Raw genomic sequence first — 10,392 nt, forward strand, 5'->3', positions numbered from 1 at the left:
TCGGGCATCTTCTCATTTGTGCTTTGCTGCTTCAGGGACTTGGAAAATTCAGTTATGTTCAAGTTACTTTTTCTTCATTTGTTTGTATATATACCATGCACCCATGCGTGTGTATATATACGTGTGTGTGTGTGTGCGTGTGTGTGGTTGGTTTTTTATCCAAATGAGTATTCTGCGAAAAGTGATTTGAGCCTCCGTCCCCGTGCCCTTTGTCAGACTGTGCCCCTCAGCGTTCCCACAGCTGTGAACTCTGGTCTCTTTCCATCTTTCTTTTATCACCAGGGGATCCATTTAGTTCCTCCAAGTCAAGGACATTCATCATAGAAGGTACACAGTACCCTCGGCCCGACAACTGACCTCTGTGTCCGAGCTGCATTTTATGAGACAGTGCTTTTATTTACACGACTCTCTTCCCCCGCCCCCATGACTAAACTTCTCCATAAAATGCACAAAGGAGAAATAAGTGCCTTATGGGAACACCTTGCAAGTGAAGAAAAGCAAAGCGGCGCAGAGCCCCGCCGTCCCCCTAGTCCACGCTGTCACCGCATTCCTCCCCTTCTCCTGTGCATGCCTCCCCCTCCTCGCACTGCCTTGCATTGCCACAATCCGTGATCCGCGGGGCCTCCTCTTGACTTGGCGTTGCTGTGATCCGCACCAGAAACCTTGACCCCAGATGGTCTGGGAGAGGGCTGGGGAGACCAGGTTCCCACAGGAGCAAACACATCGGGGACCCCAGAACCTTGGCCCCCAGCAGGTTTTATCTTCTCCACGTTTGCTAAGCTCCCACCTCAACCAGAAGTGAAGGCACCAGCGACCAGCTGCCCTGCCCCCACCAGTCCCCTGGGCGGGCTGGGCCACCTGTCACTCTCACCCCATGCCATGTGGCCAGAGCTCACCATTGAAATGCAGTTGTTTTCCTCCTTGAAAAATACCTACATGAGCTGGGGAAACTCTGAGACCCGGGGCAGCCTCTGGCCATGCAGTGGTCTCTGCCCACCCCTAAGCCAAAGGACCCTGGGACCCCACCCCACCCCACCCATGAATGGCAGGCCTTGGTATCCCTGGGAACTGGGCTGCGGTCCACAATGAAAGGGCTCCTGCCTGCCAACTGGCACTGCCACCTGACCCCTCCCATGTATTATTTGAGACGCAGCAGGAGATGCCATGGGTTTTGGCAGCAGCTGGAAGGATTTGGTCCTCCTGCTTCTGTTCAACAGCATTAAATATTGAGGTGGACAGCTGTCCCTAATTGTCCCTGTTTCTGGTGTCACTGACACCAGGCTTGGGCAGAAGCACAAGGGCCATGCTCCTGCGCATGGGCTGCACTCCCAGCCTGCCACTGCCCAGGACCCCTTCCCTCTCAGGCCAACGACAGGCTCGCACAGGCTCCCTGGCCCCCAGGCTCCCGCTGGACTCCCCTCTCTGCATGGAAGGGGCGTTAGGAGAGAGCTGTGCTCAAAGAAGCCAGGCTAGCGAACGGGGGTGCCCTCTGCTTCCCTCTCTCTGGCATGTGGGCCTGAGCCTGGGCTGAAAAGAATCGGGCAGTCACACTGCATGGTCACAGGTCCCCCCAAGAGTGTTTCTAAAGAACCCAAGAAGGACAGCCGGGCTGGGAGCCCAGACGCAGGGTTCGGATGTGGGCAGGTTTCTTCCTGGGACCCTCAACCTTCACATCGAATAGTGTTGGCCGTTAAAGTGGTGGCCCGCTGAGAGCCCGAGGGGGGCGTTTCCCTGCCAGACCCCCTCCCTGGGATGCATGGGGAAGAGCCGAGTCCCTGACCTTGGAAGGAAGGAGAGGACACGGCTTGGCCTACAGGCGTGGAAACCAAGGTGTGATTTGTTCAGAGGTCCCCGGCAAGCCCACGGAGACCACCACCCCAGAAGCCCCAGCTACCTTAGCTTTCTACTGAAAGAGGGGACCTCGGCCAAAGGGGCACTCAGGGACCCAGGATGGATGGGAAGGGACACCCCAAAACAGAGGTGCCGCTCTCTGCCAGAGAAGGTTCCGGTGGTCCTGGGCCATTCCAAGGTGGAGCTCTCGGAACTGACCTGCATTCTCCTTCCTTCCATCCTTCCTTCCACCCCCACCATCTTCAGGGACCTCAGCTGCCCCATGTCAGTGGCCACTTCGGGAGAGATAGGGACTTTCAAGGGGTATTTGTTTTTAGAAACACCTGTACTTCAACTGAACTTCCGAGGCTGCCTTGGGCAGTCGAACTTGCAAGCATTGTATGGGACCTGAGAGAAATCTGACGGGGTAGCCCGTCATCCCGCAAAGCTAAGAGCCATGTAAAATTTTAAAATTTGAGGTCAAGTTCAATTTTAAAAACCACGATATCCCCCCGGGGCCGAAACAGCCTCGGGGGCAACTCTAACTGGCAGATTTTTATTTCTCAAAAAACTTTTTTGAGTCCAAGGAAGACTCTATCACAGTGTAGATGGGGAGAGGGTCCCTTGCTGGATACTGGGCTGGTTTGAAAGTCGGGGCGTGGTCCACAGGGGGCTTTCCGTGTCTACTGCTGGCTCTTCTGGACTCGAGGGGAGCTCCGCTCTGCAGCCCCCAACCCCTGGGACCACCCAGGGCCCCACACCCTGCCCTTCTCCTGACAGATGTTATTATTACCTCTCCATTCGATTCTCCAGATTCCAGTGAGAGTCTGGAGTAGCCCCAAGTGGGAGACTAGAAATGGGCAGAAATTATGTTACTTCCTCTTGCCATCTGTCAATCTGATTGTAACCTTAATCCGTTTATCTGGTTCTTCCTGAGCGATCAGGGTCCCCCATTCTTCCCCAGACTAGAGAACACCCCCCATTCTAGAGTCACATTCTTTGACCTCACCTTTCCTTCATCCCTCTAATCTGCCATAGAAACGTCTCAATCCATCCATAACCCATTTTTCAAAGATTCCCTAAGACCTCTAACTATTTGGGGACATTGTTTTCAAGACCAGCTTCTTGGACAGCGGCTCACTTTTTTCTGTGGTCCCAGAAAACCCAGGCCACCCCCAACTCCGCAGCCGGGAAGTACACTGCTTGCAAGCCGTCCCGGCAGCACCCTCCCCCTCCTCCCGGTGCCCACCTGTATTTGCAGAATGTCCCCAGGCCAGGCCCCGTGCCCCCGGCCACCCCCCCACACCTGTGGTTTCCCCTTCTCTCGTGACAGAGACGGTGCGCGCCATGACCCACGTCATTAACCAGGGGATGGCCATGTACTGGGGCACATCGCGCTGGAGCTCCATGGAGATCATGGTACGGTGGCCTCTCGGTGCATGCGTGTCCCCCAGCTGGGCTCCCAGCCCCAGCTCCGTGGATGAGGACCCCGGGGCTCTGGCAGGTTCAGTGCCATCGGTCCCTAATGCACAGATAACTGGGTACTATGGGGAGGGACAGTATGGTGACATGTGGCAGTGATGTCCGCAGGCCTTGCAGACAGGGGTCTGGGCTTGAATCCCAGCACTGCGTGGCCCGGGACAGATGGTTTCACCTCTCTGAGCCTCAGTTTCCCCACCTGTAGAACAAGACTGCAAGGACAACCTACCCCGTCACGAGGCTGTTGTGAGGATTATCTGAGAGAACAGGTGTGAAGCTCTTAGCGGGGGTCCTGGGGCTCAGCCAGTGCTCAGCAGTGGTGACAGTGCCAGCCACCGTGCTGAGCTCTTGTGATGTTCCAGGTGCCGTTAGATTTGACGGCTTCATGTGGACTGACTCCCATTTAATCCTCACAACGCCCTATAAGGTAAGTGCTACCGTTAGCCTGTTTTTCAGATGTGGACACTGAGGCACAGAGAGGTTAAGTAACACACCCAAGGTCACACAGCCCATGCCAAGATGGATGCTCAGGCCTTGCAGCTCAGAGCCTGGGCTTCCATCTCATAATCCATGATGTTTCCCCTTCACCTGCACTTTCAGGAAGACATCCCCTTCCTTGTCATTTCCCTCCATGGGAGCCATCAGTAGCTGAGGGTGACAGATGTTTCATAATATTTCTGGGGTATCCCAGAAGGGTCGGCAGGGTGGCCTCTCAGAGGCAGGCAGCTGGTTGGTGGGGGGAGGGCAGAGGCCTGGGGACAGCGTCTTCGCAGGACTAGCTCCCAGGCTGGCCCCCTCACGCCTGCCTCCAGGCCTCCTCCCAACCTCAGCCCTTCCCATGCCCCACCCACCAGAACTTCCCATGTCCTGGCATCCCTGCTAGGGGGTTTCTCCTCCTGTGAGCCCCAGATTTCTGGTTCATCCAAAAAAAAAAAAAATTAAGCAGGATTTTCATTTCAAGTTACAGACAACTTTAGAAGCCCATGGTATCAATCAGCCTTTGGAGTTTGCAGCATTAGTGATCATTTGGCATTTTTCTGAAGCTGCCTGGACCCAGCACAGAGCTCACTGAGGTGTCAGGATCTCATCCCCACTTTACAGATGTGAAAGCTGAGTCTCAAGCTAAAGGGGAAAGGGCCTCTCGGGCTGGCAGACGGGCTTCCCCAGGAGCTCACACCCATCCGGTCTGCAGAGTGGAGGCCTTGAGCTCCAAATCCCAGAGATGGGCTGATGCCGGCCACTCTCCCCTCCTGACCTAGTGTTTTCTGCCCCTGCTATCATCCTGGGTCCAGGCCCTAGAGTAACAATCATGATAAAACCAGTAACAGGCAGGCACTGTCCTGAGGGCTGCCAACACTGTTGGCTCATTTGACCCTCATGACAAATGGGGAAACTGAGGCACAGGGGGGTGAGCCCCTTACCCAAGGACACCCGGCCAGTAAGTGCCAGAACCCAAGCCTCACTACTGAGTTGTGCTTTCCCCCCAAATCCCTTCAGCCTTGGGGTCCCACAACCCACTCACTTTTCTCCACTCGTGGAGGGGGGCCTAACAGGCTGCCAGGAAAGTTGAGAGCAGAGGGGAGGGGCAGGCGGGCCAGCCGTTCCTGGGGATGCCTTTGTGTCTTCTCCCTGCTGCCCCGGAGGCCCCCCAGAACCGCTGACAGGCAGGGACCCTCCATGCCCCTCTTTGCTTTTCCCAGGAGGCCTACTCCGTCGCCCGGCAGTTCAACTTGATCCCGCCCATCTGCGAGCAGGCCGAGTACCACATGTTCCAGCGCGAAAAGGTGGAGGTGCAGCTTCCCGAGCTCTTCCACAAGATAGGTGGGCTCCCCGGCCCGGCCCCGCCCCACCCCGCCCCACCCCGCCCCACCCTCTCCCTCGCTCCGCCCCCTCCCCAGCCCAGCCCCATCCCCACCCCCAGTCCTCCTACCCATCTCCCCACCCCACCCTAGCCCCTCCCTCTTCCTCGCTCCGCCTCCTCCCCAGCCCTGCCCCAACCCCATCCCAGATCCCCTCGCCCCGCCCCTCGCCCCTGACCTGCCACGCCCCTTTCCCCCTCGCCCCGCCCCTCCTCGGGACCCTGGGTTTGACCTCGTCCGGCTTTCCTCTCCCAGGAGTGGGCGCCATGACCTGGTCCCCTCTGGCCTGCGGCATCGTGTCCGGAAAGTACGACAGTGGCATCCCGCCCTACTCGAGAGCCTCCTTGAAGGTGAAGAAGCGGCCGGGCTGGGGGAGGGGACAGGCAGGACGGGCATTTTGGAGGGGTGGGGTCTTTGGGCAGACACGTTGGTGCTGGGCGGGGCTTCCCTGGGCCACTGTCTGCAGGACGGTTCGGAGCGTGGGAACTTGGAGCCCCAGCTGGCCTGACCCCATGTCTAGAAAGGCTGCCCACCTGTGGGACATCCCCCAGGTGAAGAAGCCCCTCACTCCCCCGCCCTCCTGCCCTCCCCCCAGGTTCAGCCCTCACAACCTGCGCTGGATCCGCGTGTGCCCCCTGGGATGCCTCCTCCCCCTGTAGACACCCCGCACACTCTCTGTGGCCCATCCCTGAGACCTCTGGGCTGAGGGCCGCGGGGTTTCTTCAGTGTCACTCAGAGATGCCCCCCAGGACAAGTCCCCCCCCCGGCCCACATACAGGCGCACACACACACACACACACACGAGGACGAGGTGAGTCCACCTCGGAGTGGGGACTCAGGAGGGTCTCCAGGCTGCAGGGGTTGGGGGACAAGGAGCGGGGGGAGAAAGGCCTGCCCAGGCCAGGGCAGAGCCAATACTGGAGACCCCAGCCCCAGATTCAAGAGCAGGATGGCCTGCCCCACCCACTCCTGCCCAACCCCCAGCAAGCCTCCCAGGGGGCTCCCTGACTTCGCTGTGGCCACACCTCCTGGGCCGCCCAGCCACCCAGGAGAAGGGAAGGTCAGCTTGTCCACCTCCTTGTCCAGGCTCAGGGGCCTGGCCTCAGCTCCCCGACAGCCCACAGGCTTCAGATGCAACGGTTCCCATCCTTCCAACTGCCCAGGTCTGGACCACAGCAGGACATGGTTAGGCCGGGGCCGGGGGGTGCTGCCGTGCCCCAAATCATCATTTTGTGCCATGCACACAGAGGTCCAGGTGACCTGCCCTCACCTGTGGGCTGTGCTGTGCCTCCACCCCACAACCAGGGCTACCAGTGGCTGAAGGACAAGATCCTGAGTGAGGAGGGCCGGCGCCAGCAGGCCAAGCTGAAGGAGCTGCAGGCCATCGCGGAGCGCCTGGGCTGCACCCTCCCCCAGCTGGCCATAGGTAAGAGGCTGGGGAGCAGGGTGGACACCGGTGTCCCAGGGAGATGTCAGGAGTCCCTGAGTGCTTGGGCCACACCCCCTCCACCAGCCAGCTGTGGGTAACGGGCTCCCACATTCATGGGGAGAGGGTGGGGGGGTCCCTGAGCACTTGGGCCGTCTCTCCACTGGCGGCAGTTGGTGCCAGGGTCCCCCCAGCACTGCTGAGCCCCTGGTTTGCCAGGCCTTTCATGGGCACCCTCAGCCCCATGCCCAGGAGGCTGGCCTAGGCAGGGTCGGGGCAGAACCAGAGAGGGCCCTGCCTTGGGTGGGCCTCCCTCACCTCTGGTCTTGCTGCCCCCCAGCCTGGTGCCTGAGGAACGAGGGGGTCAGCTCCGTGCTCCTGGGCGCTTCCAGCGCAGACCAGCTGATGGAGAATATTGGAGCAATACAGGTGAGTGGGGGCTGCCAGCCTTGCTGTGCGCTGGGCAGAGCTCAGGGTCTCAGCCAGTCATCTGTCCAGCACGTACTTATTGAGCACCTACTACATACCAGACACTGTTCAAGGTACCTGGGCTACAGCAGTGAACCACCAAAAAGCCTTGCTCTCGAAGAGCTGGCTTTCTAGCTGGAACAGACGGAAAACACTAAATGCGAGAAATAAGATTAGAATATGTGTCGGAGGGTGATAAGGACTCTGGAAAAAGAAACCTAGAGCAAGGTCGGGGGTGTCCAGCAGGGGCGGGGAGGGGGGGGAGCCGTGGACCCAGGTTGAAGGGGGCTGTAGTGTAGGCTTGTTGACAAAGTGACTTGTGAGCAAAGGCTTGAAGGATGAGGAGTGGGCAGTGCAGATACTCAGGGGAAGAACGTTCCAGGCTGATGTGAAGGTGCAGGGTGGGCACGAGCCCAGGACAGCAATGAGGCCAGAGGGTCTGGAGCAGAGGGGCAGGGGCGGGAGATGAGCTCGGTGTGGGGGCAGACCCATGGGCCACTGCACGCCCTCTAAGGACTTTGGCAATGGTCCAGTGAGATGGGAGCAGAGGAGGGGCAGGGTCCAACTTAGATTTTAAAAGACTCCCTCTCGCTCTTTGGCTGCTGAGTGGAGGAAAGAGTTTGGGGAGCAGAAGGGAAGCAGGGCGATTGCTGGGAAGTGATGACGGTGTCGGGGCGAGGGATGGCCGTGGTGCAGATGGACAGCTGGTTGGATCATCTGGATGTTCTGGAAGATGGACCGACAGGACTGGCTGACAGACTGGATGTGAGGGTGCGGGATAGCAGGTCAGACAGCCCCTGGGGTTTGTCATCTGGAAGGGGGATGTTGCTGTTGGCTGAGGTCAAGAGGGCTGGAAAAAGCAATTTGGGCGTGTGGATTATCAGGTGTTCTGGTCCTGGAATCTGCATTTTATGCCGTCGCTGTCCTTCCATTTGAGGGGCAGAGCTTAGACCAGGGCAGGTTCCCTCTGCCGCAAACCTTCTGGAATACAGAAGCAGCATGGCCCCCATCTGCTTCATGAGCTGCATGCAATGAGAGCAGGACAGTCTGGGGCCAGTGGGCGGCTGGAAGAATGTCCCCCTGTTAAAGAACTCAGGTTCAGCTGCTCGTCGCTCAAGAATCCCAATACTGAGACTTCCCTGGAGGTCCAGTGGTTGGGACTCTGCCCTTCCACTGCAGGGGGCACGGGCTCTATCCCTGGTTGGGGAAGTAAGATCCCACAAGCTGCACAGTGCAGCCAAAAAAAAGAAAAATCCAATACTGAGAGACAAGTGTTGGGTAAAAGGAAAGGTAGCTTTATTGAGGAAGCTGGTGATCCTGGGAGAAGGTGGACTCATGTCCCAAAGATCCAATTTCCCCATGTCGATCAGGGGGCAAGAGCTTTTCAAGGGGAGTTTCAGGGGTGCTTTGGGGGTGGAAGGAGGAGGCTATGTACAGAGCAGCACAGTTAGCTCTGACAGTCATCTTGAAATTGGTTGTGTGGTCATCTGAGCAGGGCCACCTGACTGTTTTAAGTACAGTTAATCTTCAACTCCAGGGTCAGTTTGTTCCCATTTCCCTGAGGCCAGTTCTTGGAATTGTGCAGGATGGAGCAGCTTATTTCATGGCTACAGTCTGGCCATCATGCAGTTACTTTTTACACCTGGTGGGGGTTTCAGTAGCTGCAAAACAGCTCAAAGGACACGGCTCAGAATATGACCTGTAGCCCTTGAGGAGGGACTAAAAGTCCTTGACTTTGTTTAATGGCTAAACTATTATTATTTTGTCCCGTTTGACTGCTTTTCTTTGCTTTTGCATTTTCTCATTTCTCCGATTAAATGTATTCTTGGGCTAAAATTCTACAGACAAGAGGCGGGCGTAGGACGTTGTGGGGTGGAGGGGGCGGAGCTGTGCTCCAGGAAGGCCCCATAGGGCCCTGCTCCATTACACCCCACCTCACCTGCAGGCCAGGCCAGTCTTGGTGGTGGATTCTGAATAGCTCCCATCTTTGCGCACAGGTCCTTCCAAAACTGTCGTCTTCCATTATCCACGAGATCGATAGCATTTTGGGCAATAAACCCTACAGCAAAAAGGACTACAGATCCTAAGAAGCCCCTGGCCGTTTGCCTGGACCGTTTCCGTTTCCCTCCTAGTCTCTCTGTTCGCTCGCTTAAGCTATTTTGAAGCCAAGTCAAGAGTGTGGTTTGCTTCAAAAACAAAACAACGCACCAAGATGTCACGGGGAAAAGATCTCAGAAGTCACTGCCACACACCACCCGCTGCTTCGCAGGACCAATGTCGGGTTCGTGTCGGGGAGTCGGCATTGATTCGAAGGCACTCGTGCAGTCCCACCCAAGCCTGCCGTCTCTGCTCCTCCTCCAAGAAACCACCACGTTTTCGCCCAGCCACGGCCCGTCTCAGAGACTCAAGTCCCAGCCAGGCCGAGACCAGCTGGGACCTGGGGGCAGGCAGAGCTGGCCTCTCCTCTGCCGAGAACCCCACCCGCTGTTGGGGAAAGGATGAGGAAGCCGGGTCTGCCTCTTCCTGTGGCCCCTCGGCGGGGCCCTGGTCGGGGCAGGCCTCCCTCTGGGGTCTCCCTCATTCCCCCTCTTGCCAAGGGCTCCAGGTACTTTCCTCGGGCCTGACCTCGGATTCTTCCCCCAGCCCCTTCTCCCAACCACCCGCCCCAGTGTGTCTCCGAGGGGCCTTCCGAGCTGCCCCTTGACCCACCCCCCCCACCTTGCTGGCAGGGGCAGGGATCCAGGGGGATTCGCCCTGCAGTTTGGGACCCACAAAAAGTTGGGGGGCTCTGATTTCAAGCTCCTCGCCCCGCCGGCTTCCTCCCCGCAAACAATTGATGAGCCCCAGTGCCTGGGCTCCAGTCCAGGTCCCTCCAGGGCCCCACCTGCCCTCCCTCCCTGCCAGGCACCCCGTCCTCCGCCCCTCTGTCCTCGCCCCAGAAGGCCCCAAGGTCATACGTGCTCAGCTGGACTGGGGCTGCTGCCCACACACCAGGTAGCCAGCCTCTGCTGTGCCCGGGGGTGGTGGCCTTGGGGTCTGCAGAGAGAACGTGCTGGGACCCTTTCAACGAGGGAGAGTCCCTGGGGTTTTCTGTGCTGCGCGCCTGGGACCTGGGGGACAGCCAGCAGCAGACCCCGCGGTCCAGGAAAAGACCCCGGGAGCCTGTCTGTGGAGCAGTGTCCCCTGCGAGGCCTCAGACCAGGTGGGGTGAGGTGCTCTGTCTTGGGTGCTCAGAGCTTGTTACCAGGGCAGCAGTGCCACCCCCAGGACACCTCCACACAGCCCACGAAGACGGAGGGATGGCTGGGGTTGGTCATTCCTTTCCACACC

General features: G+C 58.4%; 1 protein-coding gene across 3 annotated transcripts in view; it reads left to right on the top strand.

Moving 5' to 3' along the window:
• The window catches only part of KCNAB2 (potassium voltage-gated channel subfamily A regulatory beta subunit 2), a 94,979-nt gene extending 85,414 nt beyond the window's left edge, over window positions 1–9,565 (top strand). For 2 of the 3 annotated variants that reach the window (XM_036832420.1, XM_036832427.1), the window contains 6 exons: window positions 3,164–3,249; window positions 5,010–5,130; window positions 5,424–5,518; window positions 6,474–6,594; window positions 6,935–7,023; window positions 9,060–9,565. In XM_036832420.1, the coding sequence (XP_036688315.1) occupies window positions 3,164–3,249; window positions 5,010–5,130; window positions 5,424–5,518; window positions 6,474–6,594; window positions 6,935–7,023; window positions 9,060–9,149 (602 nt within the window). In that variant the 3' untranslated portion in view covers window positions 9,150–9,565. Of the gene's footprint in view, window positions 1–282; window positions 328–3,163; window positions 3,250–5,009; window positions 5,131–5,423; window positions 5,519–6,473; window positions 6,595–6,934; window positions 7,024–9,059 lie in introns of all 3 variants that reach the window. The other variant, XM_036832434.1, reaches the window with a different exon arrangement.
• Window positions 9,566–10,392: the final 827 nt, after the last annotated feature.

The sequence above is a fragment of the Balaenoptera musculus genome, chromosome 1 (genome assembly GCF_009873245.2).
Source record: "Balaenoptera musculus isolate JJ_BM4_2016_0621 chromosome 1, mBalMus1.pri.v3, whole genome shotgun sequence".
NCBI classification, from domain to species: Eukaryota; Metazoa; Chordata; class Mammalia; order Artiodactyla; family Balaenopteridae; genus Balaenoptera; species Balaenoptera musculus.